Raw genomic sequence first — 23,095 nt, 5'->3', positions numbered from 1 at the left:
TAAAATTTCGATTGGCAGATTTGAGTTCAGTGTAGCTCAATCTATTATTAAAAGTACTTCTGGGTTTCAGTCAGTCTAAATCTTATAAATGTAATAAAACTAAATTTGTTTAATCATGTGAAAATTATTCATACCCATCTGGGGTTTTTTTCTGTTAATTTATATTCAATAACCACAAATCCTTTTACCAGTTATTGATTTTTAATGCCACAATAATGACAGCACTTTACACATACATACATTCTCAAATCTTTCAAAATAATTTCGTGTAATCACTTTAGATTTTTTATTTAAATTGAATATCTTATTAAAATCATCAATGTGCGTGTTTCGAACTAAATGTTCATGTTTTCATTTCATACAAAACTTTCTGAAAACATACAAACAATTATTCGAATGTGGTGTAAAATGTATATTTCGTGATTTCTTACCGATGGGAGTATTTAAAAGCAGCAACAAGAAAAACAAAACATATTTGACATATTTTTATACTTTTAAATGTCAATCACTTATTTTCCTACAGTCTCTGATTTTTTATATGTATTTATGTCGTTCTTTGGACTCAATATAGACAGAAGACTATCGTATTTTCATTTATTTAGTCTTATAATGAAAATAAGACAGAGAGGCAAATAACAATTTTAATAATATTTTTTAATCATCATAATAATGATGAGAATAATACGACAACGTTTGTGATGATCATGTAGATGAGCTGACTAACAGGATGATCTTTTAAGTATTTCTACTTGTTCGAAACATATTCCGCAACTATGTCTGCTTCTTGGTTTTGTCATGTAATTAAGTATTTTAAAATGGAATTTAAAAATGTTCTACAAAGTAGTTGGGTTTTTGTCTTCAATACTTGTTCATCTATTTCAATCAATGTAAAGATATGTTTCGCTTTGTTCTCATGATTTAATGCGGCTTGACAAGCTGTTATAAAATAGAGAGAGACAGAAGAGAATGAAAATTACTGGTACTAGACAGAAAAAGTAGCTAAATGGAAAAAATGTCATTGCATTTGACTTTTCGTTTGTTTCAATGCCACGCATTTCCGGTAGCTAGAATTCTCCCTAACTGATCTTGTCTTTGTTGTGTCTGTGTTCCTACATCAATTCATCCATTCATTCATTCATTTATCCATCTATCTGTCGGTGTATTTAACTTGTCTATACCAATATTATTATTATTGTTTTCTTTTTTCTCTTTTTCATTAAATTTTCTTTATCTTAAATACACGTACACTCAGAGACTCTAATTTACGCCTAATGACGACTATGTTCTTATTTGCCGAAATCTTAAAGAGTTCTTGTTTTGATTTTTTTCCTTTTTTTATTATTTGTACTTAATTCCTGTGGCTACCTGCTAGTCCAGCTTGGCGTGTTAAGTCCGTCTGTCTGTCCAGCCTGTGTTTTATTTGAAATGTGTATATTTTAATATCACACCTTGTCGGCTTGTTTAAATACAATTTTTAACCTTCCTTTTTTGTTTAACTCTCTATATAGACAAGATATTTTAATGATAATTATTATTGTTTCTAGAATCTCGACATATTTTTTCCACTTCTTTAGAGAATGCAATAATAAAACAACAACAATAACAACTAACTAAAGGAATACAATAATAAATGAGTAAGAAATTATAGTTGATCAAGTTCGACCTAATGTTACTATAAACCAGGATCGAAGAGGATGTATACTACATCAAATCCGAAGAAATACACCTAGGCCACTACCGGGCCTGTTGTGCTCTCCAATTCATAAAAAAAATTGATTACTGAACGTATTATTTTTCTATGTTCAGAAACTCAGTTTCCTGGACATAATTCCTAAGAATCTTCCAATCAGTGTTGGTTAAGAATGTTATTTCCGGAATAACATCACTTTCAAGATACTGTTATTTCCGGAATAACATCACTTCCAAGATACTTGGATCTAACTTCAACGAATGCCTGACAGTGGCAAAGAAAGTGCTCCAGAGTTTCACTGTCCTCTCCACATGCTCTACATTCGTCTGAATCCGCAAGTCCAATTTTGTATAGATGTGCACATAATCCTGTGTGTCCACTCAGATTACGTACTATTATACTATCCTCAGACTTGCTCATTTTGAAGAGATTTCTCGTCTTGCTCTCATCAGGGTCACCCCATATAAACTTTGTTTATATGGGGTGACCTTATGGGATTCTTTTATCCATATTTTTAATTCAGCTTTTGTTGCGTCGAATGGTTTTGCGTTTGTCAGGTTAACTATATCGATCTCCCTTCCCTTTAAAGCTATTACATTCGCCCTTTCGTTGCCGACTACTTCCGAGTGGCCTGGTACCCATATAATGTAAACCATACCTCTGGGAGAGTATTCAGTTAAAGCTTTCTTAAAATCTAATATGGTCTTAGATTTAATTCTATCACCTGATATCGCCCTAATTTCCTTCTGGCTGTCGGTAAATATATTAAGCCCTGTGGGCACCATATTTATTTTAATCCAATTTACACATTCCGTTTTTCTTCCTGAAAGCTTGTGTTATGATTAGGTAAACGGTGGTATATTTCTGTTTCTGGGTCTTCAATATAGAACCCCAGGCCCACTTTGTCCCATAATTTAGAGCCATCCGTGTAGCAACGAATTCCTGGTATTTGCTCCAATGATCCGCTTGACCAAGATATTCTATCTGGGATTAGCGTTTCAAAGTTTCTGACATATTCTGTGTCTGGTATGCGATCAGGCACGTCCAATGTGTCCAGTATACATTGATGACGTGTCCTATAACCGTTTTTGGCCAGTTCGCCTAAAGTTAAGAGACGTTCGGCTGTAAGCGCCGCCTCATATAATATGTTTCAATGGGTGGAATACCAGAAAAATTAGGATCTTCAGAAAAGATTTTCAAACTATGACGATTTATGTATAAACTTTAAGGACAATATAAAAGAAATAATTCAAAGCATAACAAACTTTAGAAAGAAACGCATAATACCCTACGGCCTATATCAACAGAAGGGTAGGGTATAATAAAAATGTAGTTAGTTAATATAAGAACAATTCTAAACCATCGAAATTGCGTGTTAATGTTAATATTCCCACATGTACAAACATACAAACATATGTACGATTTAACACATACATACGTAAATAAGAAAGGAAATCATAAGTCAGTCAAAATAATCATCATCTTTTCTACATTACATGTTGGCCGACAAACATAATTACATTTATTACAAACATTAATATTAACACACATACATCCATATACATACTACTATGTACATACACTTGTTTACATGTCTTGTAGGCGTCCTTGGCATAATTACATTATGATTTACTTACTTATCATACTTATGTTTGTATGTGTGTAAGTATCTATCTATGTATGTATGTACCTTCAACCGTATGCGTGTATATGCTGTTGTTGTTGATCTTTTTCTAGAAACAGGGGTAAAATAATTACTGGCATTTAACATGTTGGTTTTTAAAGAAATGATTAGGACGTTGATGAGAAATCAAAGTTGAATGTTGTCTTGCCACAAGAATTTACAAAATGCCTTTATATGTTAAAAAGATTTAGAAATATGTACTTCAAAATTAGTTTACAATTGACATAGTTTCCTAATTATCTTCTTTAAGTCAAGTTAATAAGGGAAATATTTGAAAAGAAAGGGAAGTTTAAATAAAGGTTTAAAGATCAGTGTTTATATAAAGTAAATTACAAAAAAATTCCAACTAATTTTGTTAATGTTTTATATTTTTCACAAAGCAAATAAACCCTTTTTGCAAACAATTAACTTTATTTGTAATTAAGTTTGTTGCTGCAATGTTCTTAATTCAGAAATCAAGCACGAATCAAACTCAAATCAAGCACATATTGGGAATAAAATTAATCATTTACTAAAATCAACTACTACATTTTGGGAATAAATTCAATATTTTACTTACTAAAATCAATATTTACTTTTTAGCTCAAATCACATGTTTTAACTCAAATCAAAAACATTTTAAAAATAAATTCAATCTTTTACTAAAATCAACTACAAAACGATCTAAAATCGATCTTTTACTTACTAAAATCAATCTTTAACTTTTATCTCAATTCAAGTAGTCACTTAACCTTCTTGCTCTCCGCTCTTTATCCTTTAATAAATTAAACTGTTAGCTTTTAAATCAAACTAGATTCCCCTTTAAAAATAACAATGATTTTAATGTTTCATACACTATAAATCGCATAACATAATTTTTCTTTTGCACAATTTCTAATCAGTCATTCAGCACATCAAGTGGGTTACTAAAATACTTTTCTTGTCATGTAAACTAAACCCACCTTGCAAAAATTTACATCTATAGCCCAACATTCTGAGAGACTTAGGGTTTGGTTGGAATTAACTAGAAGAATTTATAATGCATTCGAGCTTTCTTCTTTAATTCTTAAAAAAAAAATAAGAAAATAATTCAACACTACTTTCTTTGAGTTTCGCTTTTGCAGAAATATTTAATTATTTTATATGTACAAGTTAGCTGGAAAATAAGGTGTAAGTAAGTAAGTACTAATTTTAATATCAAGTGTACATGAAGGTAAATTTTACACCAGAGTAAGTGAGTATATTTGTATGCTTGATTCAAAAGTCTGATATTTGTTTGTAAGATTAAGCAAATTATGAGGAACAATTTATTTAATTTATTTTTTTCTTCTCTATATAAGTATTTTTCTTATTCATATTATTATTATTTTTTGTATTACTTTACATGAACCACTTCTCACGCATTTTATTTAAGGTACATTGCTTTCATTTGCTTAGTTAAAGAGTGTCGTAAATAACAGCAGAGGCTAGAGGAATAAGGTTTATTTTTTAAGAAAAGTTATTCGGAATGTAATAAGTTGGCTAATTAGCATAGAATAGATAGATAGATAGATAGATAGATAGATAGATAGATGGATAGATAGATAGATAGATAGATAGATAGATAGATAGATAGATAGATAGATAGATAGATAGATAGATAGATAGATAGATAGATAGATAGATAGATAGATAGATAGATAGATAGATAGATAGATAGATAGATAGATAGATAGATAGATAGATAGATAGGTAGATAGATAGATAGATAGATAGATAGATAGATGATAGATAGATAGATAGATAGATAGATAGATAGATAGATAGATAGATAGATAGATAGATAGATAGATAGATAGATAGATAGATAGATAGATAGATAGATAGATAGACAGATAGATAGATAGATAGATAGATAGATAGATAGATAGATAGATAGATAGATAGATAGATAGATAGATAAATAGATAGATAGATAGATAGATAGATAGATAGATAGATAGATAGATAGATAGATAGATAGATAGATAGATAGATAGATAGATAGATAGATAGATAGATAGATAGATAGATAGATAAATAGATAGATAGATAGATAGATAGATAGATAGATAGATAGATAGATAGATAGATAGATAGATAGATAGATAGATAGATAGATATATAGATAGATAGATAGATAGATAGATAGATAGATAGATAGATAGATAGATAGATAGATAGATAGATAGATAGATAGATAGATAGTTAGTTAGTTAGTTAGTAAGTTAGTTAGTTAGTTAGTTAGTTAGTTAGTTAGTTAGTTAGTTAGTTAGTTAGTTAGTTAGTTAGTTAGTTAGTTAGTTAGTTAGTTAGTTAGTTAGGTAGTTAGTTAATTAGTTATTTAGTTAGTTAGTTAGTTAGTTAATTAATTAGTGAGATAGTTAGGTAACGACTCCATCGCCCTGTTATACACTTTAGTGGATCGAAACTCCTTCCTTACAGACTACAACACTAAGCACCTAGTATTTTTCCACATATTCTATACGTCAATTTTGGTAATGAGTATTGTAAGATATGTAGTTATCTCATACATTACTTGGTAATAAGTTTTTGTTATCAATAAATAAATTGATTTTTTGAATGGAATGATAGTTTTTTTAAGAAATGATGATATTTACATTTGTGTGAAAACCCTTCCAGAAAAGTCGGGTAATCAGATTTGTAACCAGTTATTTTTTGGTCATCGTCGAACAAAAATAAGTAGTTATTCACCCAAAAAGTAACTACTTACAATTTTTCCAATATTACTTGCTTACTTACCTGGAATGTAAAGATTTTGCTGGGTATATTCGAAGTCCCATTAAAACATACTGTCCTCATTTTCTTAGCATCAACTGTATGCTCTGCACAACACATTTACTTGCCAGCCGTATATTATAATGAACTGCAAAAAAAGGTAAAATAAATATAAAAAGAAATAAAAATAATAATAATACTCCTAATAAATTATTTCCCACATTTACAACTTTAAGTTGTTTATTTGTTTGTACATGTACTTAGTATTTCTTTTTCTATACGGAAGCTGGAAGCTAAATACGACAACAGCAAAAGCAAAAAAAAAAAAACACTAGAGAAATAATTTCATCATATAAACACGCAATATTTAAAAACTGTCTTTTTGTGTTAAATATTGTTGCTACTTTTTTATTTCACCCATTTTACTTACAACAACAAAAAATTAAAAAAAATAAAGTAGAAAAGAAAAACAATTACAATTAATTTTAATTTTAATAATTTTTTTTCCTTTTATAGACACTTGTAAAGGTAATATTTTTATTTCTTTCCTCTTTCGAGCCAAAGTAGAGAAAGTCAATTTTACTAAATTGTTATTGTTTGAAAATAAGTATAAGAAAAAAAAACATTTTTAAATACTTTAAAATGTTAAAACAACACGTACATTTGTATGTTACCGATGCTGTGATTCTTCTGCTGCCATTATATGCATTTTTCGAATACCCAATTATTTCAAATCATGTAGGAAAATGTTTTTCAGACAAAGAAATCTACACACGCACTTTGGGTTTGCATACAGATTGGTTAACATATAGAGCAAAATAAAAATATTTTCTTAGCATCTAAATAAAACAAAAATGACGAAACATGTGTTTTAATAACTAATTTTATATTATTGATTTTCAAATATTGGATTTCATGATGTCCACGATTATATACGGACCGAAATCTATAGAATTTAATACAACAATTTATATTTTATTAAGAATCATTAATGATGGATCTATCTAAAACCGAAGAAATTTTATATTTATATCAGCTCAACCGTAAGGTTATAATTTTCCTATTGCCGTTTAGGAACCTCATCAGACAACAGAGCCTATGGCGAAGTCAATAAGAACCAGGTGTAGTGCGCTGGTATAAAGGCCACATTCAACTTCAAGGTTGCAGTAAACGAGAGAGCTCTGAGCTAATGCTACAATTAGCTGTGAGAGGGAAAGTGTGGTCCGGTGGGCGACTCGATTTGATACGGCACCGCTAATCTTAATGATCAAGTGGATACCCAATCAAGCAGAAACCGGATATTTGTTTATTATGTAAGACGCCGACGCGTAGTCGTGTTTGTTTACATTCCGGGCTTGATCCGACGAATACTTCGGCTTTAGTGAAAAGTCTTCGAGGTAAATAATCTTCAAAATTTTTCTGTATGTGGAAAAGCGATATTGTCTCTTCTAATATTTTTTTTGAGTTATTTGATCTATCCTTCTCTCTAGGAATCATCAGATGCCTTTTCTCCTCTTTCTCATGAAAATAATTTGCGCTCCGCTTCAATGCATTTTAGACGCTTGCGCAAAGCCTGATAATGTGATTTAAGTACTTTCGTATTGAAATTTTTGGACGTGAGACTTTAGAAATCTGCGATCCTTATCCGTTTGGGAGAAATTACTCGATAGAATTAAATGTAAGTTTAAAGTGCGAATTCATTAGAAGATAAAAGATAAATAATGCATCAATAGCATTGGATAAATAGGTTGGAATATACATGATCTAGAAATGAACGAAATAGGATAAAATCACTGGGTCACGGTACAAATGACAAACAATATTAGGGTCTTTATTGAATGCTCACTTTAGATTCACGATATTTTGTTTGATAGATTGCAAAACTCTAAGAGTAATGTGTTTCATTGACATCTGGAAATTACATTAAAAAAATTGTATTCTATTGAATGGCAGAAAAAAATGGAAAAATACACAGAATCATAAAATGTAAAACTTTTCAACTCAACTCTGCTCTTTTTATCAGCGCAACTGCAAGTGTAAAAGTATTATTCCAAACAAACACCCAGGTGTTATTCAACTATTTATAAAAATTCTAAAAATTTCACGACTTCCTGACTTTATCCCACACACACACACACACAGGCGCACATGCAAGCAATAACAACAACTGCAACAGCATCCGACATCCTTTTTGCTGTGTGCTATAAAAGGAGTGTATTGAATGTCTAAACAAAAAAACATTTTCCGTTTTTAAACTCTTTAGGGGAAAATAAAACAACAAAACATAGAAAATTACACTGGAAATAACAACAATATTGAAGCCTGTTTTGTTTTAGACGTTTGGTTGTCTAGTTGTGAAGTCCGGAAGGTCATCATAAATATATTACAATTCAAGAATTCTTTTTTGTAATACCGTCTTGTTGTTGCTTTAGTTTTCTAACATATCGTTTTTTTTAATAAGGAAAATGTGTATGTGTGTAACAATATCATTTATTTATTATTATTGTTATCAATTCAATACATTTTTTTCAATCCACATATTTCTTATATCAATATATATATATATATATATATATATATATAGTAGTTTTCCTTTGGGACATTATTGTTGTTGTTGCATGCTACAACTGAAAACAGTTGACATTAAGTAGCCGTGATATTTCGAAATATATGATAAATAAACATATTACTTGGGTAAATATATGTATTAATATCACAATTTTATTTTAAGATCATAAGTTTCAAAATATGATAACTATTTATTTGTAATGACGACTCTTTTCTACACCTAATAAAGATTATTTTTTGTGTGCCTTTTAGTATGAACTGGGGTGTAGGAAGGATTACAAAACCCTACACTATAATATAGAATCAGTGAAGTATCATTGTCTGAAACCATTGAGGAAAGTCCGTTTGTAGTTTCATGTAAACCTAATATGGGAAAAGGGATTAATACACCTCTCAAGATTTTTACTGTTTATAATTGTTTAATCTATATTCACATTAATCCAATTCTGTTTCAGAAGTATGGTAGATTTTCATTAAACCAAGTATAACATTTTTGATACAAGTGTGACCAGTTAGGTCCACAACTTTTATTAAAGCCTAAAAAGATAATTGATTAATCCATATTCATATTAATCCAGAGCTATTTCAGAAGTACATATGTCAAATACGGTTTTCATTAAACCAAGTACAAAAGTACGCGACCGGTTAGGTCCATAACTATTATTTAAGCCGTTTTTGGTTTAGATTGATTTTAGGTTAGGTTCATAGCAGGATGAATATTGCATCAAATCCGAAGAAATACAGCTAGGCTACTATCGGGCCTGTTGTGGCCTCCTTTTTATGAATCCATACGTCCTATTTTGTATAGATGTGCTCACAATCTTGTGTGTCCACTATACGTATGATCATACAAACTACAACTTCCTTATTTTGAGGAGCTTTTACGTCTTTCTTTCATCAGGGTCACCCATTGGATCTTTGTGATTCTGACCATCGTTTTATTATTCCAGGAGACCTTATGGGATTCTCTTACCCATAGATTTAATCCAGTTTAAGTTGCGTAGAATGGTTTTGTGTTCATCAGGTTAACCTTTAAAGCAATGTGTGGCGTGTGAATAAAGTTGTGTTGTTGTTGTACCAGTCAGACATGGAGCAACATAACATATAATGGTTATATATAACAACCTAACATACAATGGTTATATAACATATATTTTTCAGTGAATCGTACTCAAATTTATAATTGCGATACACATGGAAATGATTACAGTAACAACAGTATCGTTTAGAAAGAATTACAATAACAATTATATGTTGTTGATAACAATATATTGTTACAGTGACCATAGCTTAGTTATAGTAACCATGCCAAAGTATGTTTTTTCTCTGCGTGTAACTAACTAACTATCTAACTAACTAACTAACTAACTAACTAACTAACTAACTAACTAACTAACTAATTAACTAAGTAGCTTACTAACTAACTAACTAACTAATTAACTAACTAACTAACTAACTAACTAACTAACTAACTAACTAACTAACTAACTAACTAACTAACTAACTAACTAACTAACTAACTAACTAAATAACTAACCAACTAACTACCTAACTAATTAACTTACTACTTCTATACGAAAAATCTCAAAACTAAAGTTAGCTCGTTTTGTTTTCAATAACCTTCATTTACAACTAGTTGATGGTATTTACCGGAAAATCAAAAATGTTTTGTCATCATTCTTATCATCCAAACTGTTGTCATCGTAGCCATCTTCATCGTCATCATTATTAACGTATTTGTTAAATTTGAGAAAATTCAACTTGAAATATATAATTGTATAGAATGTTCTTAGAATTGAGAATATAATCGTAATAATAACAACTAAATTCATGGGATTTAAAATTTAAATTGTTTTTCTTCATCTCTTTATATTAATTATTATCTTTTAAATTTTACATGAAATATTAATAAAAAAATATGTTTATTTCAATTAAATTTAATGAAGTGTTAAAATCTATGGCTTTTAATAATAACAATAATGCTAATTTGATTTAACACAAATATTTAAATAATTATTTAAATATATATGTTTCCATAATAATGATTAGAAACATAATGTTGTAATATATTAAGAAATACTATAATGAAATGCGGGTTATGATTTTCATTTCATTAATATTTTAGTAACTGTTGTTTATCATTGCTAAGACTTACTACAAAAACCCAGTGAGTTCAAGTGAATATTTTTTAATCGATTATTTAAACTATCATTAGAAACTCTATTCAAATTTAATTAAATGTTAATTTTGCTAAATTCAAAACATTAAATTTAAGAAAAATAGTAAAATTTTTATTGCAATTTTTACGATCACAAAACTTTCTAGCAGAACATGTTATGATAATTTTTTAAATGCTCTATTAATGTCCAAAAGTCTAACGACTTAACAATTTTGTTGTTTTTATCTAAAGCTACGTTCACACCTATCAAATGTTTGACGACAATGACGTGACCCCTAAAAAATTTACATTTTGATTTCGTTAAAATATATATTTATTTGCACAAACATAATATATCTTTGACGACATCAGCTCAGAACGTCTTTATTATTTGTTTCGACAATATTTGAAATTACAAAAATCATGCAGAATCAAAAATAAATTTACAAAAATTGGTGTTTACGTTTTTCTCATCCAATGTTTGATAGGTCTGAACGTGATCTGAATATGATCTGGATAGCTGGATCCAGATTTCAGTGGAAGAAATTAATATCAATCCCGATCAAATCAATTTTAGATTAAAATCAATTCGGTTTTTATAAAAAATTCCTGCATACGTATTTAAGAGATTTATTGGCGAACAATTTTTTTTAATCGATTTATCGTTGAGAAAGAACTTAAAAAAAGTTATTTATGTCAAATTTGACCCAACGCTAATAAAAGTTAATTAGAAAACGGATTTTCTAGGGAGCGTTTTTACGGTCTTACCCTACCTACACCTTTTACAAAAATATAATGTGATTTATTGCCATAATAAAGCATTTAAGTTGAATTGTACCTTGCCTCAGATATACATACATACTATGTGGGCTAGATGAAATAGCCATTTTCAACAGGCTTCGACCCTGGGACAATAGAAGATCATGTACCAAATTTTATTGAATTATCTTAAATATTGCGACCTGTAGTTTGATTACAAGGTTTACATGGAGGGACGGACATAGCTAAATTGACTCAATTTCCTGGGCCGATTGGTACACTTTAAGGTGGGTATAAGACCAATATTATTATGCGTTACAAACATCAGCACAAACCCAATATACCCCACTAAAGTGGTGTAGGGTATAATAATTAAAATCACTGTATTAATTATAAATATGTTATGTCATTATTTTTTAATAATATATCAGGTATACATTTCATTTGGGTTACGTTCTTCTTTTCCGCTGAATCCGTTGCATTCGACGCCTAAGTCTGCGATCCCTACGCAGTCTTGTCAAACGACGGCGTCGTGCTAATCGACGGCGTCTTGCTATACGACGACGTCTTGCTAAACGACGTTGTCTTGCTAAACGTTGTCGTCGATTACGACGTCTATTAGATGCACTGCCACTTCGATATCTTCGTACTATTATTTGACGTCTTCTTTTAGGCTTGATACGATTTCGTAGTCTGATACGTTGTATCTTTCTACGTTGATAACGACGTTGTCGATTTCTCTGTCGTCTATTACGTTGCATTCTTTGTCTACGCCTGATGGCCTGTTGACGAAGGCGACGATTTCGTTGCATTCTTCTTCTATGTCTGATAGCTTGTTGACGACGGCGGCGCCAGCTTGTGGGTTGAGCTCTTGCAGCTCGACCAATTTGTGTGGATTCGTTAAAGTTGCTTTCTTCATTATCGTTATTAAGTATATCGTTATTATTCTGAGAATGGTGACCTTTAGAATTAGACATTATGTTGTGATATAGTGCTCGGCCAGATTCTTCTTCTTCTTCATCATCATCATCGTCATCTTCGTCTTCATCATCATTATCCGATGAACGTTTGTCACCTACTGCTGCTGGTGATGTTGGTGGATAGTTTGGTTTAACACCAGGTGTAGGTGGAGGTGGTAGACCTGGTGGAGGTGGAAGGTATGGTGGATCTGTTGGCTTAGGTTTTGGTGTAGTTGATACATTTGGAATATCATCATCATCATCAATATCATCATCGATATCATCATCATCATCATCAATATCATTATTATTGTCATTATCATTATCTGCAATAGCATCGGGTGCTGGAGGAGGTGGTGATGGTGGTAGACCTGGTGGAGGAGGTGTTATTGTTGGTGGAGGCGGTGGTGGAGGAGGCGGTGGTGGAGGAGGTGGTGGTGGAGGAGGTGGTGGAGGTGGTGGTGGAGGAGGAGGTGGTGGAGGCGGCGGCGGTGGAGGAGGAGGTGGAGGAGGTGGTGGTGGCGGTGGAGGTGGTGGTGGTGGCGGTGGAGGAGGTGTTGGCGGAGGTGGCGGCGGTGGTGGAGGAGGAGGAGGAGGAGGTGGCGGTGGCAGTCCAGTTGTAGGAGTTGTTGGCGGTTCTGTTTCTGTGGGTGTACATGGCTCACATGTTGTTGTTGGAATTGGTGGTGGTTTTTCAGTTGTTGTAGTTGTTGTTGTTTTCTTGTTCAATAAGTATGTGATAAAACGAGCTTCTCCAACGTTCGTGCGCTTACGTTGCCCATAAAGTTTATATCCCTTTCGATTTTCCTCATTACGACCATCTGCATTCAAAATTCATATAAATAATATATGTTCATAAAAATCTATAATTAACAACTTACATGCTGACTGAATTAACAGTGCGGTCAGAAACAGCCACAGCAGTTTCCAACGCATATTTTAGAAGTTTCGCTTATTTAATTATTTTCTATCAAACCTTATGTTGGTCAAGAAGTCTCGTTTAATATTGAAAAGTTAAACATCTCCTTATAACTGATACTTTTTTCGCAAATTCACAAATATTTATACGTTTTTTGGCGAAAGATAGTTAAATTCACAGAGAATTTAAAACTAATTTGAAATTTTGTCTTATTTTCCATTCATTTTTGGCAATAAAACTAACAAAATCGAACTATTAATTTGCATATATTTTGCAAAATCACTTAAACATTTGTGCTTGTTTCATAACAAAATTCCAACACTTTCTTTAGAATCTCCGTAAATTACACATACACAGCATTGCCAATACCAAAAATAAGCATAAATGACCTGCTTCAAACATATTTTTTTTTATAACAACATTTTCAATCAAACCCATATCGTATTTGGTATATAAATAACAATTTAAATGCAAACTAACCGCACAAACAAAGGAATGGAACATTAAAAATAGCATAATATTTGGTTTTTATATATTAAAATTATTCCGGTGACAATAGCGAGAACATTATTTATGAAGCTTGATCTGGCCAAAGTTGATTATGGTTATAAAGTAGAAAAAAATGGGTCAATTTTTGGGCGATGAATAATGCTTTAAATGATACATTTCATTAGAACACTTTTTCTAAGAATCTTATAATAACATTTAAATAATTAAGACAACAATACATAATTAGCGAATTAGGTGAAACCACGTTCTTAAGACAGCACAGTTAAAATTTTTAAAATATTATTTTTCTAAAAAAAATTATATTTAACCGGCATAGCAAACAAAATCTTTAATTTCTGTTACCAACTTTGAGTTCCTAATGGGCCATTTACAACTTTCGATTTGTATATATATTTTTTTTGCCCAAAATTCCAGCCCTAAAGAAAACGATTGTTTTTATACCCTTCACCTTCGTGAGAAGGGTATATATGAGTTTGTCATTCCGTTTGTAATTTCTATAATATAATTTTCCGACCCTATAAAGTATATATATTCTGGATCCTTATAGATAGCGGAGTCGATTAAGCCATGTCCGTCTGTCTGTCTTCTGAAATCATTTTTTAAAGGTCCCGAGATATCGGCGAGATCCGAATCTTCAATAATTCTGTTAGACATGCTTTCGAGAAGATCGCTATTTTAAAACTGCAAAATCGGTCTATAAATAACGGAGATATGCAAAAATCCGAGACAACCTCTGAAAATTTCATCAAAAAAGCCACATTTTTTTCATTCTTTGTTAAAAAAGCAACAACAACACTGTGCATTGGATAAAGATGTACATGTGCGTGTGGAGATGTATTTGGTTTTATTCAGCTGTGTATTTTTTTGTATTTTTGGATGCTGTTCTGTTCTCACGAAGGTGAAGGGTATAACAAGAACAAGGAGATAAAGCAGCAATATGTTGGTAATAGAGCTCATATTTGTTTGAGGGTGGTAATACAGTTTGACGGTGGTATTACAGTACAACGGTTAATATTTCTTTCTGCTACAGTTTATATTTGTTTGTGTGTATGTTATGTGTGACATGTGTGCAGAGATACAAAATAAAAAAAAACTGTTTTTTAAAACTTACTTGGTGAAGGGTATATAAGATTCGGCACAGCCGAATATAGAAATATTACTCGTTTTTTTAATAAAATAAAAATCATAGGCTTTAGATAATACTTTCGAAGTTTATTAATCATCTGTCATTTCATCCATTACGTTGCTTGTTAGTTTGAAGACGTTGCATTTGAAGTCTAAGTCTTTGATTCTGACGGATAATGGCTATTCTACGTCTATAATTTTCCAATCGACGGCGTCTTTGTAAACGGCGGCGTCGTTGCATGCGACGACGTCGCTGTGCAAAACGTCTACGTTGTTCTAAACGTCTACGTTGTTCTGAACGTCTACGTTGTGCCAAACGACGTCGTCTAAGACTTTCTCTGCGTTGTCGATTTCTTCTAGCTCTTTGTCTATTAAGACGTCTTCGGTAGTGTGGATTCTGACGATTATGTAAAACTATACGATTTATTCTTCTTTTACGTTGACGTCTCCTAGGACGTGCCTGTGACGCACGTCCAAGTTCTGCGTAATTGTCATAGTCACTCAAATCATTGTTGTCATCATTGTCGCTGCTAAGTATATCGTTGGTATTTTGATATCTGCGACCTTCGGATTTTGACATAAAGTTATGATATAATTCTCTTCCAGATTCTTCTTCTTCGTCATCATCATCATCATAATCCTCATGTTCGTAGTTTTCAGTGGGTTTATAAACTTTAGCTGCAGGTGATATTGGTGGTATTACAGGTGGAGCGGGTGGTGGCGGTAGACCCGGTGGAGGTGGTAAATAAGCTGGTGGAGGTGGCGGTATATATGGCTTAGGAGTTGTTGGTGGTGGTGGAGGAGGAGGTGGGGGTGGTGGTGGAGGAGATGGTGGTGGTGGTGGAGGAGGTGGTGGTAATATTGGATCTGTTGTGGGACTGGTTGTTGGTGTTGTAGGTGTAGGAGGTGGTGGTGGCGGTGGTGGTGGAGGTGGTGGTGGCGGTGGAGGTGGAGTCAGAGTCTCCGTCGTTGGAGGTGTAGTTGTTGGTGTTGTTGGCGATGGAGGGGGTTCCGGTTTAGCTGTAGTTGTAGTAGTTGTGGTTTTTTTATTTATTATTGTATTTAAATAGTCTGGTATAAGCCTAGCTTCTCCAGCGTTTGAGCGTCTTCGTTGACCATATAATTTATATGTCTCACGATTCCTTTCATATCGACCATCTACAAGTAAATTTCATAAAATTATCCAAAAAATATGAAAATCTCTTATTCTTAACTTACATGCTGACTGAATTAACAGTGCGGCCAGAACCAGCAACAGCAGGTTCCAACGCATCCTTCTAATGGTTGCTTATCACTTTAAAAGTTTTCCAGAATTACTCTTTTTTTTACATATGTAAAAGATGAATTTCAGTTGATGACTGACCTGTTCTTTCAAAAATCGCAAATTATTTATATGTTTTTTTCTAAAGCTCTTAAAGTTTTCTTTACATCATAGCGAATTAATAAATTTTAATTAAATTACATATTGTCTTTGATTTTACATTAATGTAAACAGTTTTACACTATAATTAGCATAATATCAAAAAACAATCATTTCATGTTTGTTGTTCTTTCTCTATGAATTTCTACACTTTCTTCCAAATTTCTAAAAAGCTCGAAATACCATTTAAGTAATTTAACACACGCTTTTGGTCATTTCATTCAATCAAATCTGTACCATATTGGAAATATTTGTAACAATTTACATGCAAATTAATCAAATATAAGATAGTGTAAAATTTTAACGGCGATAGAATTCTTCCATAATCGACCGAACAAGAATAAATTTATTTTCATATGTTGCCAATGAAATGATAAATTCAACACATCGACACATCTTATTTAATGTTGGTTAAAAAAAAAACAAAGAAATAAACATTTAAAAAAATTTTATTTGTTTTTATGACGGTGGTAACAGCAAGTAAAGTTCTGGTTAAAGTTTCCTTGACTACACTGGAAAAAAATCATGCCAAATATATATATAATATATATATATAAAACTTTTGTACATTATACGAAATACTTTTGTTTGTAAAATAAAACAAAAACATACATTTGTTATAAAAGAAATTCATACTCTCGTAACATAATAACATTTCGTATTATACAGAAAACTTTCGAAAGTATTACGAAAGATGAAAATTATTCATTTCGTAACGTTAAGCATGTTATTTTTTCAGTGTATAAAATAACAAAATATATTTGAAAATTCAAACATAAAATAAAAATTAAAAATTTGGGTCAATTTTTAGGCGATAAAATAATGCCATTAATGAGAAATTTCATTAAAATACTTCATCTATAGAATGTTATACTATCATTTGAATAATTAAGTTAGCAAATATATAATTAGCAAATTAGGTGTGTCCATTGTGAAGATACGATCAACAAAAAACAATAAATAAATATACATACATATATTAAGGGTCTTAGTCATAAACATTTATCAACGGTTTATAGGACACATTTTGTATGAAAATTAGTTTAATACCGATTTGATAAATGCTCATGAAGATGGCAGTAAACACTTACAACTATATTGGGGAGGGTATTATGCGTTTGAACTGATGTTTGATGTAAATCTACATGGACTACAATTTTTGAGATAATTTGATGCAATTTAGCGCATACTCTTCTTTTGGCCCAAAAACGCTATTGAAAATGGTTGAAATCGGTCCATTATTTCGCCTAGCCCCCCATACAAACGTACCCCCGAATGGGGTTTTTAGGCCTATTCCGTTATATGTCTTATTATGCCAACATAGGCAAATGATCAGGACTCATTTGACCCCATACAAGCTTTTCTTCAGAAAAGGACTTAACTGTCAAAATTCACTCATAAGGATAGGCCCAAGTGTACTCTTACACCCATATGAACCCTTTTGAAAAACATGTCGTTTTTGGTAAACAATAAGTACAAATTTTACGGACTTGAGGAAAGCACAAATTAAATGTTATATTATTTAAAAAGTAATGGTGAAGGTATCATATGGTCCGCCATGTCCTAATATATATATTTGTTTTCATTTAATTTATATTAAGCTAATAATGATTTCAATTCGAAATAATGACAACTACATGATGTCTCAATTACATATGAATAATCGATTAAAGCCCTGATACACTGTTGTCAGATCTTACAACGTTGTAAGAAAAATGTTCAGGAAATGTCTAAAAATCGTTTGGACTTACAATTTGTCTTATGCAAGGTTGTCAGAAAAAGTATTATCGAAAGTAATACAAGAAAAAATTTGTAAGTTGACAGGATTATTAGACATTTTCTGTGCATTCTACTGCAAACGTTGTAAGATCTAACACACGGTTGTTATACATAGAATTAAGAACATATTAGCAATGTTATGTATACATAAATACTTATTTCCTCAGTGACATTATCACTACACTATCGACTACAGCAAGGAAGCCCTGTAGTCGATCCGTCTGTATGTTTAAATATATTTTTGGCATGCGAGATCTTTACACATACTTTTATATAGAAAATCAGTAAAAATTGGTCCCTACAAAAATAGAGGTATGGTTAGGATGCAAAACAATCCATATAAAAACATATGAATTTTTGTCAAAAACAGTTAAAAGAATAACAACGTACAGCTTTATAGTTATATGTACTGTATTAGACTGACCAAATCTTAAATGGGAAGAAAAAAATGTCAGAATCTTGTTTCAAAAAACAATTCCTCTTTAAAACGTGCCACTCTGCGCTCAAAAGTTTGAATATATCAAAAGTTTTGCCCAATAAGCTAACATATGGGCAATTCCATACGATTGTATGTGACATTCGCACGCCTTCAGAGTGGTATAGATTTTAGTAGTAGTACTTGGAAAACAATTTTGTCGTTCTGTTTCATTTAAAGAATACTATATTTGTAAAAAGTAATCATCCCATTCGGAACCTTGTTTTCCAAAATATGAATTAAAATATGGCGATATTATTCGTGGAAAAAAACGAAAGTGTTTTTAAAGTACATGTAAATATTTACGAAAATCTACAAATTCTTTTAGTGTATCTTTTTTGTTTTAATTTCTTACACTATGGGACATATTTTTCTCATTATCAATCCATAAATAAAAAAAAAAATAATATAATTTTATAATGAACATTTTTAAATATCGTACGTGACAGATTTTTCTCGTGATTCTTTTAGGTTATAAAACATATATTTTAGAAATACACTTCAACAAATCAAAATGAGTAGGAAAGTATGGATCGATCCACATAAAACTCTAGGGTGATTTTAATTCATATAGAACTTATTTGTGTTTTTCAGAAATTAAACTTTAAATTCAACTAGGATCAAATAAGGGCCAATCGCTATGAAAATAGGCATAAAAGTTTATTCTTTTAAACATTTTAGATCTGCCGATTTTTTAGGGATAGTATTATAATTAAAAGAATTATGAGCTAAAAAGTGACATTTTCGGATCCGTTTGTATGGAGGCGAGGTGCCAATTTCAAAAATTTTCAACAGTCTTCGCCTTTCGTGCTACAGAAGATTGTTGAATTATCTTTAACAATGCAGAAGTTATAAGGGTTTTGTTTTTCGGTCGTGGTTTAACTTCTCATGGAATTGCCCATATGAATCTATAACTTCATAACGGTAAACAATAGAAAAAGCTCATTAATATTAATTAGATTAATTTTATTTTTATGTGAAACAATATAACCTGGATTTTGCATTAAAAATGTTCGTTCATTAACTGGTATCTTTGGAGTTTTCTATAATATTTAAACCTGAACTATGAAACTAAACATGCGAATAAGAAAATTAGAACCTTCAAGAAATTAAACATACAGCATCCTAATAAAATTGTACTATATTAAAGGGTCACTTTCTAGTACTTTTTTGTTCTTTAAAAGGTACTTTTTACTTTTTTCCAATATTGAAAAAAATATATAAAATCAGACAGTATATAAAATTTCAATTATCTATAAAAGAGGAATTGCTGATATTTTTTTTCGTTCATTGTTAATCAAGATTTAAAAAAAAATTAATTGAAATTTATTAAAAATCACAAATATTTTAAATGCGTTAAAATTTTGGGCTTTCCTAATGTTTGCTAATCAATTAAAAGAAATATTCTTGTAACATCCATTAATTTCTTATCTGTTTGAATTTTTAATTTGCATATTTCTTACAGTTTTTGTCAAATTGAAATGAATGTTAAAACAAACAAGTTATTTTTAGACTATAAAATATAAATATAGTATAAAATATATGTATTTTTCCAACTAGACTTACACCGTGTAACAAAATATATACTTTTTTTACTTATTGTTGGTCAGTTTAAAAAGAAACATATAGATTTGGTTAAGTAGAATACAAAATTATACTTTTTATATAAATATTATTTTTTAAAACTACTCACAAGATTTTTTATATTTAATTAAGATTTTCTGATAATTTCTATAATCAGACCAAAAAGAAAATTTTCCAATTAGTGTAGCCCTGTGTTGTCTATATTTTATTTGGTATTTTTGCAAAACGCTGTTTAAGAAACTCATCAAAAACTTTATTTTAGTTAAGACGAGACCTCTGCAGTAACAGTTCATTCATCTTTTGTATTCGATTATTTGAAACGAAAATCGAATTTAGTTAAAAAATCGGCTTTAGAGCAGTTTTCTTCACTCAAAAAATAGGAAAATAAAATGCTGATGACAACCAACAGCATTATAGTAAATAATTTACTGTGGAAACTTTAATGTAAGAACTTTGATCCAATAGTGGAAAGAAATTGTGAAATATAGTTAAAGTTACATGTGTTGAGGAGTGTTTTTCTTAAATAGATCATATACTTAATGTGGTGAAATTTATACAAAATCAGTGTTGTTCAAAATTTTAAAACGACTTCTATATAATAAATATGTAAATCGCAATAATAAATGTCGAAAGGATTCATCCATAAAACCTAAGACCGTCTATAGGGCCAACTTCTAACTTGATTATAAACTAAGTATCTAATAACTAGTAGTGTTCGTTCCCCGTTACAGGCCCTTGATTCAACACACGGATTCTACACCTAAAGTCCTATGAACCACTTATCGGTTATGAACTAACGTAGATAGATAGATAGATAGATAGATAGATAGATAGATAGATAGATAGAAAGATAGATAGATAGATAGATAGATAGATAGATAGATAGATAGATAGATAGATAGATAGATAGATAGATAGATAGATAGATAGATAGATAGATAGATAGATATATAGATAGGTAGATAGATAGATAGATAGATAGATAGATAGATAGATAGATAGATAGATAGATAGATAGATAGATAGATAGATAGATAGATAGATAGATAGATAGATAGATAGATAGATAGATAGATAGATAGATAGATAGATAGATAGATAGATAGATAGGTAGATAGATAGGTAGATAGATAGGTAGATAGATATATAGATAGATAGATAGATAGATAGATAGATAGATAGATAGATAGATAGATAGATAGATAGATAGATAGATAGATAGATAGATAGATAGATAGATAGATAGATAGATAGATAGATAGATACATAAATAGATAGATAGATACATAAATAGATAGATAGATAGATAGATAGATAGATAGATAGATAGATAGATAGATAGATAGATAGATAGATAGATAGATAGATAGATAGATAGATAGATAGATAGATGGATAGATAGATAGATAGATAGATAGATAGATAGATAGATAGATAGATAGATAGATAGATAGATAGATAGATAGATAGATAGATAGATAGATAGATAGATAGATAGATAAATAAATAAATAAATAAATAAATAAATAAATAAATAAATAAATAAATAAATAAATAAATAAATAAATAAATAAATAAATAAATAAATAAATAAATAAATAGATAGATAGATAGATAGATAGATAGATAGATAGATAGATAGATAGATAGATAGATAGATAGATAGATAGATAGATGTGGTATCGAAGTATTTGTTTTGGTTGGGATGTATGTGTACATAAACTAATTTTATTGTTTGTGTTAATTTCAAATTATTTAAATACTTGTGAACTCTGGAAAATCTTCAACAATTATCAAAATTATTTCTATTAAATTTGCTGTAAACAAAAAATAAAATTTTTAAATTTATTAACAAAATGAGCCATCAAATATTCAGTCGTGATTTCCATATTGAAGCCAATATACCAGAAGGTCTATTTGAGGCATTTATGGTAGCACAAGCAAAACTTTTAAATCTTAAAGGAAATATAGAAAAAACAGCGCAAGGATTTAAAGGTCATTTGGAGGGTGAAAAAGAAACTATGGAAAAATTGCAATATATTGTAGAAAAAGCTGAACAATTTCTTAGCAAAATCAAAACTATGATTTTCTCCGAGTTAAAGGAAATCAAGCAATATACAGTGGAAAATTTTAGTGTGAAAAAATAGAAAATTTCAACTTATGCGGGAAAATATTTAATAATAACGATGACTTTAATTTTTTCTAGCAAAACCAATAAATCTGTTTGAAGAAGTAGAAATGAAAAAAAGAACATGTAAATTTTTGATTTTGCTTCTTGTAATGTGAGTTTTTTTTTCAAAAAAAATATATTTCCATAAGTTTTATTATATTCAAAGAAATAGCACGTACATTTTTAAGCATTTTGATTGTTAACAATCATCATCAATGCCATGACAACAGCATCAATAATAATGATGATGATGATTGTCACTTCACTTTATGCTTCTTTTTTACGTTCCGTCTGTGTCTATTCCTCTTTAATAATTGATTTTTTGTTTGAATGAATGCTGCATCATTTTGTCGTGGCAGCAACCTGACAAAATAACTGAATAAGATTTTGTTTGATGAAATTTACGAAAAAAAATCAAAAAGTATGTTTGGGGAAAAATCAAATACTATTGCATTAGAAATGATCAATGTTTTCAAGTCATGTATGAAGTTACAGTGGGATGGTTAAAGGGATCGAATACGAAAAAAACATGTTAAAGTGTAAAAATGTTAGTTATATG

At 30.4% G+C, this 23,095-nt stretch overlaps 2 protein-coding genes across 2 annotated transcripts; one reads left to right on the top strand and one right to left on the bottom strand.

Annotated features, from left to right (window-relative positions):
• Positions 1-12,044: 12,044 nt before the first annotated feature.
• Positions 12,045-16,381, bottom strand: LOC111677508 (YLP motif-containing protein 1). The gene is made up of 4 exons (XM_046947131.1): positions 16,327-16,381; positions 15,226-16,266; positions 12,675-13,375; positions 12,045-12,542 (listed from the first exon to the last, which is right to left on the bottom strand). Exons 1-4 carry the CDS (start codon positions 16,379-16,381, stop codon positions 12,045-12,047), a joined length of 2,295 nt encoding a protein of 764 aa, XP_046803087.1.
• Positions 16,382-22,149: 5,768 nt separating this feature from the next.
• On the top strand, positions 22,150-22,705 carry LOC111677546. Its single transcript, XM_023438685.2, has one exon. It carries the CDS (start codon positions 22,223-22,225, stop codon positions 22,511-22,513), a length of 291 nt encoding a protein of 96 aa, XP_023294453.1. The 5' UTR covers positions 22,150-22,222; the 3' UTR covers positions 22,514-22,705.
• The last annotated feature ends 390 nt before the right edge of the window (positions 22,706-23,095 follow it).

Source organism: Lucilia cuprina, chromosome 3, assembly GCF_022045245.1.
Source record: "Lucilia cuprina isolate Lc7/37 chromosome 3, ASM2204524v1, whole genome shotgun sequence".
Taxonomy (NCBI): Eukaryota; Metazoa; Arthropoda; class Insecta; order Diptera; family Calliphoridae; genus Lucilia; species Lucilia cuprina.
This window is presented reverse-complemented; position numbering and strand designations above follow the sequence as displayed.

Bases quoted from the DNA above. Each gene is read 5' to 3' on its own strand.
- LOC111677508 (XM_046947131.1), bottom strand. From the start codon at position 16,381: ATGCGTTGGAACCTGCTGTTGCTGGTTCTGGCCGCACTGTTAATTCAG. The intron at 16,267-16,326 runs GTAAGTTAAGAA...ATTTACTTGTAG, and splicing joins ACTGTTAATTCAGTCAGCAT to ATGGTCGATATGAAAGGAAT. The intron at 13,376-15,225 runs GTAATGGATGAA...TTTTGAATGCAG, and splicing joins TCTTCAAACTAACAAGCAAC to ATGGTCGTAATGAGGAAAAT.
- LOC111677546 (XM_023438685.2), top strand. From the start codon at position 22,223: ATGAGCCATCAAATATTCAGTCGTGATTTCCATATTGAAGCCAATATA.